General features: G+C 41.3%; 1 protein-coding gene across 1 annotated transcript in view; it reads left to right on the plus strand.

Moving 5' to 3' along the window:
* The first annotated feature begins 2,845 nt into the window (after positions 1–2,845).
* The window catches only part of LOC115584082 (integrin alpha-5-like), a 44,016-nt gene continuing 29,865 nt past the window's right edge, over positions 2,846–16,996 (plus strand). Inside the window, exons 1-7 of the mRNA XM_030421480.1 lie at positions 2,846–3,207; positions 11,773–11,897; positions 14,162–14,262; positions 14,694–14,817; positions 15,299–15,360; positions 15,531–15,576; positions 15,759–15,884. Of these exons, the coding sequence (XP_030277340.1) occupies positions 3,008–3,207; positions 11,773–11,897; positions 14,162–14,262; positions 14,694–14,817; positions 15,299–15,360; positions 15,531–15,576; positions 15,759–15,884 (784 nt within the window). The 5' untranslated portion in view covers positions 2,846–3,007. The remainder of the gene's footprint in view (positions 3,208–11,772; positions 11,898–14,161; positions 14,263–14,693; positions 14,818–15,298; positions 15,361–15,530; positions 15,577–15,758; positions 15,885–16,996) is intronic.

Consider the following 16,996-nt stretch of genomic DNA (forward strand, 5'->3'; position numbering starts at 1 on the left):
GTGAGAAAATTGTCCTTTCAAATATATTTTTTTATGTTTATAAATGTTGCTATTTAAACCTCTCAATGAAATAAACTGCTGTATAAAGTAACGTCCGGTGTATTACCACATCAGCTGGTGTTTGTTAGTGTTTGAGGGGAACTAATTGTTGTATTATCAGTAGCTCCAGTGCAGTGTGCTGCCTCTGTGCCATGTGAAAATGTGTTTTTACAGAGAGAAAACTCTCTTTGTCCAAGCTCTATTGCCTTTGGCAGGTAACACTTCTTGACTCAGACTTCTTAAAATGTGGGGCCCTCTTTTCCTATAGGCTACACACACACACACACACACACACACACACACACACACACACACACACACACACACACACACACACACACACACACATAACCATGAGGAGACCTCCAAATAATCACGTACTGTATGCTTTGCTTGCCTGCCTGTCAGTCTGCCATGAGAGCAAGTTCAGTTCCAACAAAGTGATGAGAGGCAGCTGAAGATGGATGTCTGTGGGTTTTCCAGGTTTAGTCACACTGACTGCTGTCTTGACATGTAGAATATGTGAGAACAACACTAGAACCTTCTGACAGTGAGCACCTTAAGAAGATTTCTCATGTTCTGAAGTTTTGTCCATATCATGACATTCATCACTGCACTCATTCAGCAGGGAGATGCCTATCTCTGTTTAACTCACTCCTTATTCAATTTACGTCAGACTGACACTTTGTTTCACACTTGCATACATTTTAATGTCAAGTGTCGAATGTTAGAGAGAGACAAAGTCACAAACATGTCTCATGTCTTGGCTGTGAAGTCCTGAGTTAAGTATCATGTCAGGTGTCATAAAGAACGTCAACATGTGTGTTTGTTACTTTTAAACTGTATGTAGTTGAAACATTTAAAGATGACACAAATACTGATGTTTGCATATGCCTTGTTTTAATCCAAGGCACCACTTATTGTCTGCCTCACAGACCACACTTAATGCACCATGTCCTCCTGTATAACTATAGTAAAATTATTTATAAAGAGTATACGTTTAAAGATGCTCAGACTCAAGACAGTCATTTTGATTATTTGTATAAACTCACAGGTGTTTTTTTTTTTAAAGTGGTTATAATCATAATCAATCATATGTCATATGATCAATCATGATAATAATGTATCAGATGACAATGTGAAAACATAGCTGTTGCTCCTAGTTTAGCCAACTGTCATAGTTGTTTCAATAAAGCTATCTTAAAAGCTGCTCTAGTCAACATTCTAACATTAATATTAACAATGAGTACCCTGGCCTTCGCCCATAAGCTAACTGGATTTGGCCCCAGTAACCCCCCCCCTGAAAAAGGGGGATAAAACATCCCCGCGACCCTCACGGAAAAAGCGGAAGAAAACGGAACAGAACGGAACAATGAATGTAATAAATATTAATAAAGATAAGTGGTCAGAATGAAATCTACAGAGAGATATCCCTCTGGATCTTGGATTTACAGAGCTTTATAGTGAGTTTCAGCTCACTGTTTTGCTGTCTGATGTCAATTGTACTGCTTTTGGTCAATCTTGTTGCTCTCATAGTGTTGTTTTTGGCAAAAAAAGCTCAGAAATGTCCCCTTAGACCGCCTTCTCAGCACCAAACAGCAGACAGACACAGTGAGAGACTGGCTGATGAACATAGTTTAGCAGCTGAAGAGTCAGATACTCCCCTCGGGAGTTGGTAGAGACCAAAGTCAGAGCTAAAAGTTAGAGGTGGACAGAAGCACAACTCCAAATGTTGCTGCTGGATATGTGCATTAGCAACCATAGCATCAAGTTCACCAAATAGCCTTTAAGTCATTATCTGTAACATTACTGCACTAAAATGTCTAAAACTGAATTGACGTTTGGTATATATTATGTTGAGTTGTGTACTTATATATTACAAGCTGCTTACAACAGTGTCCAAACTCAGGGAAAAAAGTTATTTTACTGAAGATAACAGTGTTTCCTTTGGTCACCTGTCACTATAACTTCAGGGAGAGACTCAGAGAGTGGGCAGGGACGTTGACTAACAGGACTAAATGTAACGTGAACCAAACTTTAATACATTCTCTCATCTGTCAACGTTTCTGTCAGAGTTATGTAGCCCAGATAGATTTTCTTCAGCGATAGCAGTTGTTAAACACTGAAGACGACAACGCCCATGTCCCCATGTAATTGACTTATTGAGACCCCTAGTGGCAGAAATGATGTACTTATAAAGGTTATTTCTCAGTGCTGCGTTCACAGTTTGCTACCACTGCCCCCAGGTGGCCAAAAAAAAAGTCAGTGAAATAAAACTTTTTTCCTGAACACAGGCCAATGGGAAGAAAGTGTACCGTATGTAGATAATAACGTAACTGGTGGCGCCAGGAGGACTGGTAATGACAACCACTAATGATGATTTTATTTATCACACCTGTGCATTTCGTACTATAACGTGTTAGATGAATAGCACATTCACACTTGGCTTTGATGAATACAATTACAAAGAGCTGCATACACGATTCTCTCGATGTGTTTTCTATCATCTCCTTATGAACAAGTTAATCAGTGTGTTTGTTTTGCTCGGGTTAGCATCGACTGTGTCATCATGTTCTATTGTCATTTCTACTTTGAAATAAGTTTTGCTGTGACAGTTTTGATTCCTTGTCTTGGCGCGTTTTACAACATCCCAGCCTCTTCCTCTCTGGGACCAGCCCGACTGGTAAAATTCAAAGCTCCACCCCAAATGAGGTTGCAATGACTCCCCCCCTCCTCTCCCCCTCTTCTCCCCTCCTCCCCTCCCTCCGCCCCCCTCTGTCTGTCTGACTCTGTTCTGCCTCTCCTCACACTTCACCGTTCACTCTGGATCAGTACGCCGGACCTGTTGGAGCTGAAGGGATTACTCAGGACACCACATCTATGACCACGACCCTTAGGCGCAGGGACCGGCACGGATGATGCGCGTTCAGCCACTCAATGAAAAAAGAGCCGCGCAGAAGAAGAAGAGATGGGCACCGCTCCTGGACCTTCACCTACCCGGTCAGGGGGAAAACGTTGTCAGTGGTCCGTGTGGGCTGTACCTGTAGTGGCGCTCCTGCTGCAGCTCTGCGCCGCCTTTAACTTGGACACGCAGGAACGCGTCGTTTTCACCGGACCACGGGGCAGCTACTTCGGCTACTCAGTAGAGTTCTTCACCAACTCATCCAGGTACATAAAGTACATATACATAAATGCAGCATTTCAAAAACTTGATACTCTCCCTTTACTTTTGGGAGGTTATTGGGGGAAAGTTTACAGCGTTATTTACAGTTCAGAATCACCTCCTTATAAAACTCTATAGCTATGAGGAGTGTGTGAATTAAAGAGGAACTGAGCTCTTCACTGGTAATGGCACTGATGTGTAGTCCTGTCCCTCATGAAATCAACATTGTTTATAGTCCCGAGTCTTTATGACTGTCTTACACAGTGGCCATTACATTTATTCTCCTCTATGGCATCCTCATATTTTTATACTCCAACATTGTAGTTGTGTATGTGCTCCGGCTGCCATATTTCATATTTTTGTATGCAGTACTTTCCTTACAATGTGGCTTTGACAATTCCCATGATAATATTCCTCAAAAGTAGTAGTTTGAATAAAGTCAATAAATAAGTCTAAGTCCACTCTATATTTTTAGACTCATCTTCAACATTTTAAAGTTCAGTATTAGCCCTTTAAATATGTTTCCTAGTGATACAGTGGTGTGCATTTTAGGGTATAAAGCTAAATATCTCTCATATAGCATGCATCTCCCCCTCTCCCTCTCCCTCTCTTTCTCTTTCTCTCTCTGTCTCACACACACAAACACACACTGGATTCCAGCCCGACTATGATTGGAAACAGACACACGACTCTGTGTGTGTGTGTGTGTGTGTGTGTGTGTGATTCAGAGAGGAGGGGGTTAACCAACAGCGAATTAAGAAATATGATAATCTTCTTCTGAACACACACTTAGGGGACAGTAGGAGTTTCCTGCTGGGTTTTTCTGGTGACAGGCGAGGAGCTGCTGAGTGAGATGAAGTCAGAGATCAAACGCGTCAGACACGGCACGTTCCATCACCTGTTTCTGCTCACCGAGATAACTCTCCTCTGGGCGCCAGTGAACACACACAGTCATAATACCCAAACTATCTTGGCCATGTATGAGGTGTGAAGTGTACCAACTGAGGCTGACGGTCAGATGGGGCTCCGTTCATTAGCAGCGGACATAGACAGTTTTTGCCTCTCATGTCTGACATTTGAGTCACAGAGCTATACATGAAATTTCCCAAAAATATTTACCTGATCTTTGAAAAAGCAAGACGGTTCTTCAACATCAGGTCTACAGTTGAAGGTACAGAGTCCTGAAAGGCTTCTGTAAACATCTGGCTAAGAAAAAAAAGAAAATGTGGTCCCCTGCATGATTTTTCCTCATCCAAACAAACTTAGCCAGAAACGATTAATCTACTTGCTCAATTTGTCTGAAATGTACCAAAATATGAAATGTGTTTGTGTTTTAAGAAAGGACATCCAGATGTCAAGAAGAATCTTTGAGGGTTGTGGAAATACCTTCATAATAGCAGTACATTTTGTTGCAAGACCTTCTGGGTTTTTCAAAGATCCCCAGGCATGTATTCCTTGGAAAAATCAGATGTTTAACTTTGTGCCTTGAATGTAATGGTAATACAGTATATGATAGGCACAATGTGGTGCTACACACAGACAAAGTCTGAATTCAGTCTGAAATGAGGCTTTGAAAAAACTTTTCAGTTAAAGTGAGACTGTAACAACAAATTCCTGAGGTGTCAAAAGGTGTTGGTCTGCTAACATTAGCCTTTGATGGCTAATGTTAGCAAACCTTACATTTAAGGTATTGCTGTGTAACAGACTTGACCTGGCACTGTTCGTTTATTTTTTATGCTTGTGCGAATATTACACTATGGTTTACTTTTTAGCATCATCACTTAATTGTCACATTTTGCCACAGTGGCAGTAGTTAAAGGATACATATTATGCTCGTTTTCAGGTTCCTGATTTTATTGTGGGTCACTAGTAGAATAGGTTTACATGCTTTAATGCTCAAAAAACACATCAGTTTCGTCATTGTATTCTCCATTTGTCCAAAACGCTCTGTTTTAGCTCCTGTCCCTTTAAAGCCCCCCTCCTAAAATACCCAGTCTCCGCTGATTGGTCAGCTCACACATGCCTGACCAAGCTCCGCTACAAACAACAGAGCAGCTGTGCTAAATCAGTTCTTACAATTTAGAAGTTATTGTATGCTAGCCTACTGATTACAAGTTAACACATGAAAAATCTTTTATTTACCACTTCAAGACATTAATGGCTATCTGGCATGATAACAGTTAACCTGCCAAAAAAAAAACTGATTGAAACACTGAACAACCTGAGAGCTGCAACAGTTATTTGATTAATAGTGTTTTTCAGTCCTTGTCCTTGGGGCCACTGGACTGCATTTTTACATGTTTGCCTGCCCCAACACACCTGATCCACCTGAATGGGTTGTTATCAGGCTTCAGCAGGGCTTGATGACGAGCTGATCATTTGAATCAGGTGTGTTGGAGCAGCTTAACATCAATATCATACCCCAAAACACAATTAAAAAACCCTAGTTGATCGCAAGAACATAAGTTTCCACCCCCCTTTTTTTTGGATAATGAATGAATGGTTTCATAAATTTTTCAATAAAATCTGTCAAACATTTGCTGGTACCAGCTTTTTATTGTGAGGATTAGCTGCTTTTCTTTGGCATGACTAACTAAAGAGTCTTTGGGTTTTGGACTTTGGTTGGACAGACAATATTAGAATAAGTCACTCTGGGCTCCAGGAAATTGTGATTTATACACTTTATAGACTCAACTATGAATCATTAAAAACATTGGCAGATGAATCGATAATTAAAATAGTCCTTAGTTGCAGCCCTTATCTGATTGATTACATTCAAGTTATTTCTGTCAAGACAGTCAAATAAATTTTGTCTACTGTTGCCAAAACACCCTATCTGAGCTGAGGGACGTAGTCGAAAGGAAGTGTTACATCACCCGAAAACCCTGTACAGGTTATAACGCAAATCTGCTGCATATCAGCTGTTTCCCTTCTTTATCTGCTGTATGATAACCTGCTGGAGAGCAGGTACGCAGCAAACATTTGGGACACAGCTGCTCCTGTAAAACGTTAAACTGCTCAGATCTTTGCCGCATAAATCCCACTTACACCTTATCAGCTCTGTGTCTCAGTTTTCCCTCACTAACACCTTTGAGGGCTCACAGAGTAAGAGCAATGTTGGTTTATGAATGTAGAAATGTCCCTGTGAGGAAATTGGTTAAGATTCTCTCTGTTTGCTTAACTAAGCTTCTGGCAGCTAGAGGCCATGTTGTCGAGTAATTACTGAGATGTTGATTTAGACCAATTTGCAAAAGGCCCCTACTAACCCCCATTTTACTTGCAATAGCTTTGCTCACACTGAACAGCTTCACATTTTGTTTTAGGACAATTCATGTCGTAGAAAGCCCAAAATTGCCCAAAACGTCTTCATGTGAAACCACTGATTCTTGCTCTGTGGTGGGTAAACAACGCAGCAGGAAGAGGATGCTTTCCTGAATGAGGGAGATGTTTTCTTTCTGGTGATGGGATTGTTTCTGCGGTTGTCATGCATTCTGACAATTACTAGACTGTTTGGCTGTAGGGATGCTTGCTAATAGGTGCTCCTCTTTCTCCCCATGCCATCTCTGCTTTCATTGTGTCAGCACACATGTCCAGTTTTAGTCAGGAAGTCTAGTTCAGGAGGCAGGAATCAAGTGTGTTTGTAGAGCTGGTTCACGTTAACCAATTTTGAGATAATCAAAGCAAGAAATGAATGAGGTTTGGAATGTTTCAGCGCACTAACCATAGGGGCTTATTAGGGCACTCAGTTATTTCTTTTTTTTCAGCAAAAAATGATTTTTTTTTTTTCATTTTACTGAGCAAAACCTTGCAAAACTGTGCATCCACGCGTGAAGACCACCATTTAATGACAAGGTTTCGGTACACTGGCCTTCTTAAGTTATTGTTCTTATTATTTCCTTAATATCATTATTACGACACATCCTCAAACCTAACCCAAGGTCGATTGTCGGTGACTCTCAACACGACCTATAGAAAATGTGCCCAAAACATCTTACCAGGCCCACATCATGCACTCTCTGTTAAGACAATAAAACCACTTGGTTAGCCTTAGGCTTGGTTACAAAACCTGCGATAGTTACATAACTTCAGTTACATATGTACATGATGGAATATCAATAAGTTTGTAAATTGAAATATCGCGCTGTTTGCTTTTGGTTTGACAATAGACACAAAGTTTCCTCGTCAAAAGTCTTGCTTGTTTGACCCAACCACCCATATCCAGTCTCCTCCCTATGTGGACTTTTTCACTCTGTAAACTACTTAACCTGTCTCCCTCCTTTACTGCTATAATAGTGACTATGGCCACTAGAGGTCATCACCTAACAACAAATGTAAATGTGGGTCGTAATAAGCTGCTTTGACAGTCGACCTGCATGGTTGTTTTTCTGATGAGGACGGGCAGCTTTGTGAAGGATGAAGGTCTGTGTGCCAGGAGCTTTTTGTTCTGATATTTAATTTTACTATAATTGTCAGTGCTACATCCTTTCTTTGACTTTCTTTCACAAAATTGTGCCAACATCAATCAAACTGCAGCTTCAGATTCTCACTGCCAGTTAATCTTCACAAACAGAAAACTAAAGATTATTATCTATTTCCTTGTTGTCCAAGATGTTCCTCAGCCTGATTTACTATTAACTGCAAGGTTTTTCTCTGTATTTATGGACTAATAGTATTATTATGCTAGCATAATAGCTCTAAGGATATTCGCCATATTCAGACATTTACTGGATCGATTGTTTACTTGTGTTTATTGGCGTAATTGTGTTGACATTTGAGTTTATTGTTGAAACATTAGATGAATCAGCATGAATTTTACCCACACTCATGGTCCCAAGAGGATACATTTTATAAACTTTAACCTCTGACTCATTGCAGGCATGTTAGCATTTGGATGTGACCATTCATCTGTGCACGTACAGCCTTGCAGAGATGTTAGCATATCTACAGGCCTCAAGTCTTGTGCGAGTGTTTTAACATACTTGAGTTATTGAAATTCTTTTTGTTAACAACTTGTCTGTGAGCTCTACAGACAAGGGCGGATTTACTCTTTGTTTCATTCAATCCTCATTTAAAATACAAACGTCATTTGGACAACCAAGCAAATGTACAGCCCTATTCATGCCCATTACTCTCTATTACTTCTACAGGTTCAGTCACGATCTCATGATTGGGACAACAGGAAAGAAAACACACTAATTGAATTGTATGTCAGATTGTTCGTGGCCACCCACATATGTAAGAGCTTATTGAGTGTGTTTACGTGTTAACCAAACAAAGCAGATATTCAGGTTGAGGATCTGACTCATATAAGTCTGTTTATTATAACAACCCAGATAAAATCTTGAGAAACCTGAACAGGGTTAGTGGGGACATTGTGTTCATTACTGAATATCATAAAAGGTCATATCTGTATACCTCAATGGTTCCTATCCTTTTTTGCTTGTGCCCCTTACAATAAAGCAGTGTCTACATGTGACCCCATGACACATGTTTATTTAAGACATTGTGTGAAATTAAACCAAAGCCATCAGCTGTTCAAATAGTTTTAAACACTATAATTTATATATATATTTTAGATGCCTGAAAGGGTTAAAGTATTCAACATTTTAAAGACAATGAAGACTTACTGGAGAAAGGAAAAAACAGTGTAGATGTAATATTTATGATCAGTTACATTGAGTAAGACCTATAATTAGGATATGACTTGTTTCATAATAATGTGGCCATGTAATTGCATTGACTGAAGCTCATAAATCCTTTAGTAAAAATTACATGTTGCATCGTTGACCTTGCTACGCCTCTGAGCCATTTCCTTGTCTGCAGATGTTACTGTCGAACATGAGTTAAAAGGAAAGGAATTCTTGTTTCAGGTCTCGACAGACGCGTCCATCATCCTACTGATACACGTCGTATTGTCGTGGAGGCTATTGTTGCTTGTTTAGTTTTCATTAGGAGTGCTTTTAATTGACTCACAGCTGTATTTTACAATTTCACAAGTGCAGAGAACACAGGGGGTGGTATTGGGATAAAAGTGCTGCACCTTTGCCGGAGAAGGCCATTGAAAGACGGCACCCTGATCAGCTGAGTGGCTGGAGAGTGAGTGGTTTATAAGGAAAGCTCATCCAGCCATGTAAATATTCCCCCTGTGCTCTCCAGACAATTTGGGGGATGGGGGGGAGTACAGAGTCTGTCTGATCTCTGCAAATGTCATCAGTCACCAATGTCTTAAGTTGTGCCATTTCCTCAGGGCCAGGCCTTTTTAGCAGGGCTGCCTGAAAACCTTGAAAAGCACAGCTGATTTGTAATGCCCACTCACACATCATGCACACATACTTGCATGTGTACATTTGCGTGTGGGAGTGCGCTCATGACATTGACACACACATCCATGGAATCGAATGCAGCGATAATGTTTTTGTCTATCTCCCTTGAATGATCTCGCCATTTATTCATTTCCAGACTGTCTTCCAGTGAGAAGAAGCAGAACTGTCTCCTGAAACTTCTTGTTTAGTCTCTTACCATTCATTTCCCTACACATTTTCTTTTGAAGCCTTTTGAGATAAAACGCTTAAAACCACATTGCTAGTTCACTCGCAGATAGTCACAGTAGCTGGAGTTGCAATAACAGTTATGACATTGATATTTTTGGAAATCCTGACAGATGTTGTACAGTTACAGAACTGTGTTTTACTTGAAATAGCCTCCCTTTATAGCTAGAGGAACAATAAAAATCATCACATCATTGTCTTGATGAGCATGTAACCTTAGCAAAAACTGCAACCAAACAACCAGTTCCAACACGAGATGGTCATTCATTATGCTAAAAAGAGCTACGATAATTGCACTTGTGTTACGATCACTGCAGTTTTGCAAGGGCCCACTAGGACATGTAATCATTCTTCATAACTGGTGTAGTTGTTGCAATATAGCAACTTTGTATTGAACTTACTCTCCAAAGTCTATATTATAAGTTAAAAATGGTCTAAAGTGACAGACCTACAGTAATATCACCTGCAGTATCATCAGCTCTCCCCTCAGTTTTTTTTTTAGCAACTTTAGCTCATTGTTTTGGTTTTACAACCCACAGCTTTACTTTTGGTTCACACTCACAGCTCTCATCAGTTTGATTAACAAGCAGTTGTTTCCATCAGACAAGCTCCGAGTAACACACTGTAAACCTGCTCGGCACCAAACAGCAGACAGACAATAACATTACCTAGCTTGTGAGCATAATTTAGTGGAGCATTTAACAGCTAAAGAGCCAAATGTTTACTCAATTTACTTTATTTTTATTAACTCAGAAGACAGTCGCTGTATCATTTTTATGAGGTGATAATATACCAGTGTTTACAAGTTGTTTAGCTGTCACTGAGGTAAGAGCTGCAAACTGATCTTCAACGTTGTATTCACACTAGGCAATCTGTACTGTGCTCTAGCACATTTCTTTCTTAAAGTCTAGTTTGTTTGACTCGTATAAGAGCTCTGTACTCTGCTCAAGTATGGTACAATCTTGGCCCTTGCGCGGTTGGAAGAGATGTGCTTCAGCACGGTACAGTACAGTCATGCACGAGCATGGTATGATGTGTGCCCAAGAGCTTTTTATGTTTTTCTTTGAAATGTATCAGCAATAAATGCAGATACAAATTAAAAGATACTAGCTGAAATGTTGTGTGAAATGTTTCCGTGCTTTTAAAGGTGCAATATGTAAGAACAGGCATCCATTCGAATTCAGAAGGCAGCATATCACCAGAATAACCACTAACTGCTGGTAATTGTAGCTACCATTAGCTAGTTAGCTCAGTTAGCTGTACATCTAGCAATCCAGACTGGAAGCTTGGATTACTGGGGATGTGTTGGTGTGTACACCGCTTGCTGAGGACCTTTGAACCAGTAGGCTATGGGCTGGAGTAGGTATCTCTGCAACATAATACACAGACGCCATGATTTCAAAACTGTTATTGCTTTGCATTCTATTTATAATTATAGTACATTTTTGTATGTACATGTGCAACAATACATAGTGCAACTTTGACTTGTCAAATGAGCTGTAAATAACAGGCACAGGAAGGAGGAGGTCTTGGCCCAGCTCTCCATTAATTGTTATCCGAATATCCATTGGCTCCACTGTGACCTCCAAAACATTGGCTGTTGCCCCCATAGCCTAAATCGGACATCAGACGGCCAGTGCCAGAGAGCTTTCTTGCTCAAGGTTAGAGTCTCATGTCCGTATGGAAGATATGAAGCTACAGCAAGGAGACAGTGAGCGCTGGCAAGTTACAACGACATGTATTTATTTTGACGATCTCTCGAGGCATAATTAGGGGAAACTTGAATGAATCAAGCGTTTAACCAATCACTGGCACCATTTTCACCCTTCAACCCCTTAATAAAAAGTCTTTGCCCAGATTCCTGCTTATTTCATCAGTTGTGTATATGACATGTTAATAAGACAAGTTAAATGCACATTGATTTCCGTTTAAAACAGTTGTTTCTTGGTATAATGTCAGACTTTTCCTGGACTCAGTTCTTCACCACAACATAAGATTTTGTTTTCCTCTTCTGCTGTCTAGCATCAGTATTTTGATCGGCGCTCCGAAAGCCAACACCAGCCAACCCGACATCACCGAAGGAGGAGCTGTGTACTTGTGCCCGTGGAGCCAGGCTAACTGCAGCATTATCAACTTTGACAAGCAAGGTAGGCTGTCTTGTTAAATCCAAATTGACTGCCGGTCTCTTTGTGCCCGCACAGATAAAAATCAAGCTCAATATTTAAAATCCAAGGGGGAGAATTTTCTCTACATCATAATCACAGCAGTAGCTGGTTACTCATTGTTCCAGGATATAAAAATGTCACTTTCCCTCACAGAGCTGTTAAACAGTTGAGACGGGACTGTGTAGTAAACTCTCAGCTGTGTCTAGCCATAAAAGTGGCAGAGCGAAGATATAGGTAGCATCTCGAGTTAAGCACCACTGTGTTTAACCCCGAGGTCAGAAGTGCAGCTCCCTGGAGATCCTTCTTAGCCGAATGGCCGCATTGTCGCAACCGCTGACCTTTGTTGCAAGTTGTACCTCAGTTTCTCGTCTGCCTCTTCACTATCACGTCCAATAAAGCAAGAAATGTCCCAAAATAATAATCTCCCAGCGAAAGGCTGTGCAGCTCCATACCATCTTACAGCTCCAGATTTCGCAGTTCTCTGTTTTGGTTGAAAGCAGCCTTTCATGTCTCTCCTGTGTTTTAATGGCGGTTGAGGACGCTAAGGTCTCCATTTTGGGACATGGGCTGTGTTTACAGTGTTTTCACAGAGCTTTGATTTCTTGCTGGACTCGGGCCCACTGTTGTAAGCGCTCTTTAATTAGAGGCAGAGTCATTACGGGGACAAGGACCCCAGAGGACCTGGGCTGCCCCCAGCTCTGCCAGAAAAATAATCATCTCCATCAGACATGCAGGAAGCGATAAGGACCACCGTTTGAGGATCACAGGGTCTAACTTATCGTACGCTCCCACATGCTGATATGGTTTACACAGACTGAGAGCTGTGGCTATGCAAACTTTGCGTACATAAATACACACCTACAAATTGTTTACAAACTGTCTCTGCAGACGGCCTCTGAAACGCGATACTTTGCAGAAAACCACACTTGCATTCGCACTCGCGTACGTACGCGAAAGTGCTCGTACTTTTACACTCAGTAGTCTTGCATTTCCCATTACAGGCCTCAAAATTCATGGTGTGTTTGAGGACACAGCCCAGACTCCATTAACCTAACAGGCACGCTGAGCTGCAGCCAGGAGAGTTTAATGTCACCACTCTGCTACAGACTGCCGGCGCATATATCAGAAATATACCACAGCAAAGCTTACACAGTTACAGGCACATTTAAGCATGATTTAAACTTTTAGTGCTTAAAGGCAAGCTTTCTCATTCAGCCATGTTGAAGGCATCAGGATTTGTTAGATGGCTTTTCAAGGTTGCTGACTAGCAAAAATGTTTGATGACTTTTTTACAGTTGGTGTGACAAAAATGCTGCATGTAGAAGAAATTAGGAACTGACAGCAAATCCCAACACAAACTTTGAACAAAAATACCTGGACAAGGATGTGAGCTGTTTTTCCAAGTCACAAATTCTTTTCACAGTCTTCCATAAGACATAAAGGTAACCTGGCTCACCCACCTGGCGCAGAATTAAGAGTTTTATGGAGCAGGGATAGCAATCCAAGTAGAAATATTACTGTTGTATATTTCCAGATTAATTATTATAACAGCATATCGTTGAAAGCAGAAATCGTGGAGGAGTAATGCTGCTGAAGTTGTAAAAGTAAAGCCTCTGGCAGCCACACACACTCCTGCAGACTTACCCTACTCTAAACCAGACTTCAACCTAAATTTTAATAATTTACGTAATAGGGACTTATGTTTTGTCCCCGTAGGGAAGGCAGGTCCCCACAATGTGAGTTAACAGAGTTATGTCCCCAAAATGGGAGAAACACACACACACACACACACACACTCGCAGACACACACCTCCGGCGCTCCACCACCCCCTCCCCCTTCGCTGTTCCTTGCCTTCGTACTGCCAGGGCCTCTTCTTAAAACAGAGCCTGACAATGAAGTACAGCCGTTTGGGTTACAGTAACAACAAGGTCCAAGTCCCTTTGAGCTGTTTGATGTCTGCCATAGCATGGAGGATGGATTAAGACTGCAGACCCGGGGAACAAGGCCATAAAAAATCCATGTAAAAAGCCAAGAACATGTGGGGAATACTCTTAAATGAAGCCCTAACAGCACAAATATCAAACACCAATGACATGGGGATCTTTGACTCAGTTGAAATAACAACACCTGACATCACCAAAGTTTGTTCCGTGTTCCATTTCAGTTATTCAGTCACAGAAGACCTGCGTTAACTTTTGTCTTAATATGTTCTTACATTTGTATTTTCTCCTCTGTGCTCTTCTAGGTGACCGATATTTTTATATAAATGACGTGAACACTCAGGTTGAGTTCAAGTCCCATCAGTGGTTTGGAGCTACTGTGCGTTCCCATGGCAACAGCATCCTGGTAAGAATGGCTCATGGTTGGTTGGTCTGTTTGGATAATTCCCCTACATCATGCTGTGTGATTACATGGTTGCATTTGTTTAGTTACTGTTGACAGATGTAGTGACATCTGTAGTCCACATTGCCATCAGAGTATTTCGGTATGGAGCTTTCCTTGTTGGGTCGCTTGATGTGCTGTACAGACGTAGTTGCAGAAAATTGCTTTAATCTGACTCTGTGCTTTGAATATGTGGAACAGAAAGTAAACTCATAAGACAGTCTGAAAACTCTCATTCCTACGCGTGGGAGTATCATTCCTACGCGTTTGACCACCGAGTTTAGAGGACTCTAAGGCTTGACTCACTTTCTGGCTAGCTGCAAGGCTGTTGACTGTGCAATACAATCAGGTGGTGATGTTCTGCTGTCACTGAGCTGTCCCACTGTGCCTCCCAGGCTTGTGCTCCCAGGTATTACTGGAGGACCGAACATGACACACCCTTCTCCGATGTCACAGGAACCTGCTACCTCTCTGTAGACAGCCTCAAAACGTTTGTGGAGTTCGCCCCCTGCCGGACAGGTGAATTAACTGTAATGACAGCCGACCTCCATGGCTAACATGTTAGCAGATACTTTAGTCCAGCAGACATGGAGCAACATCAGTATTCATTTGTTGGCATGTGACGGCCCATAGTTACATGATAACACCTCTCCTTTTTGTTGGTCAACCGTTACTGTAGTAATCCTTTATAATGTGACAGTGCTATGGATAGATTAACAAAAAGAAACTGTTAAGGTAACATAAAGCCAAAGCTACATATTTAAATAGCTCAGTGAGTAAATAACAGCACATCTCTTACTCAACTGAGACTTTGTATTTTAGTGTTTCTTATGTTCTCATGTTGGTCTAGAATTTAGTTTTGGGTCAATGAACACCTGACATGTGACAGAAATCACTCTGCAGAACACTTCCCTCAACAGAACAGAGTGTTTTGTTTTCCCATTTTCTCTGAAACAGATCATTTATTAGTGTTTCCCATGTTTTGTGCTGTTCGTTGCAGAAAGACATGGACCTGCTGGGCAGGGCTATTGTCAAGGGGGATTTAGTGCAGACTTCACCAAGGTAAGAGAAATATTTGTTGGAGTGTCTCCTGGTTCCTACATAATCACATAGTCACAGTTTCTCAGTGGGGATTTCGCTGTGTACATGAGATCTGCAGAGTTTGTTTGAAACTCCCGATGAAGCTGGTGACTCACAGACTCCTCAGCTCTGGCTACTGTTGTGTGTTACAGGACGGGAAGGTTGTGCTTGGAGGACCAGGCAGCTTTTACTGGCAAGGTGAGCTCACAGGAATGTGGAATGGCGGGGATTTTTATCTTCCAATAGATTTTTCCTTCAATCGAGTCGGGAAATAAATCCATCATCTCTGTCAGTGAACAAACTACCGTGGAGCAGCGGAGTTCAAAAGTCACATGTCTCACTTTAACCTCTGACCTCTGGCTCTTTGTTTCTTCTCACAGGTCAGCTGATCTCCGCCACTACAGAGGAGATTGTTAAGGCCTACTACCCCTCGTACTTTCTGCTGTCAGTCGCCGGGCAGATTCAGACACGACAGGTGCAGGGAAGCTATGATGACAGTTACCTGGGTGAGTAACTACACTTGTACAAATGCTAATATTACTGCTACTGATAGGACAAATACTAGTTACACTTCTACTGTTAACTGTTCCATTGACAACTGTTTTGATTGCTACTGTACATTTATACGTCTGCAAGCAGCTGGACCTCATGATCCAAGTTTTCCTGACAATTTGGTCCGGAGCAACAAGCAGCTGATGCCATGAAATGTGACATGGATATTCATTGTTCCCTGAGGATAATATATTAGGAGTTAAGGACCCCCAGACCAAGGCTTTGGTGAAATAAATTATACACCTTGAAAAGCAATTATTGGATTTTCATTCAATGCGATATGGTTATATATGGTCCTGACTGTAAAAAAATAAGAAATCTTATTGGAAGATTTTCCTGAAATTCTGTCGCAATAGTCATGTTTCTCTGAGAAAGAGTCACATCATGAGCTTTCCACTCACACCGCCCTCATATCAGATAGTCATCTTTGTACACAGTAAACTGAAAAATAAGTGCAGCCTTTTGACCTTTCATCTCATTCCACTATCAGGCCAAAATATCAGTGTAGACATGAATCATGGTATGACTCAAGATTTGTCGCAATGCTGACAGTTGATATTCTGAGCACAGTCATGCTCCTAATGGGATACGAACATATATATACTAAAACCGTGATGACCTGTACTCTAGTGCCAGCCTCAGGACAAACGTTTAGCACTGTTACATTTTTAGCCCTCTTCAAAATCAGCAATATGTCAAGTAACATTTTCCAAACATTCATTCTGTGAGGTTGAATTACATTTTTAAGCCCAGTTCAGACAAAAGAATCAGAACACACTGGTATGAACTTGCCCCTGTCAGCTCGACTCAAGCCAGCCAGCCAGATTGTAGTTACCTCAACTGGTTATGTGCAGCTTGCCCGGGTCCGCACCCTGACCACTAGTTTGATCTGACATCCTAGCAGTGATGGCTGAATGAAGGAGGAGCGTCATTTGGAGCCATTTTACAGTTATACATTTTCCAAGTTTTGGACGTTGATGTGTGTATAGGGCTGTTCACTAGAGTGGCAACACCACAAACACAAAGACAACTCGGAGCTGCAGCAAAGAATGGAGGAGGATGAGGA

The sequence above is a fragment of the Sparus aurata genome, chromosome 6, assembly GCF_900880675.1.
Source record: "Sparus aurata chromosome 6, fSpaAur1.1, whole genome shotgun sequence".
NCBI lineage: Eukaryota > Metazoa > Chordata > Actinopteri > Spariformes > Sparidae > Sparus > Sparus aurata.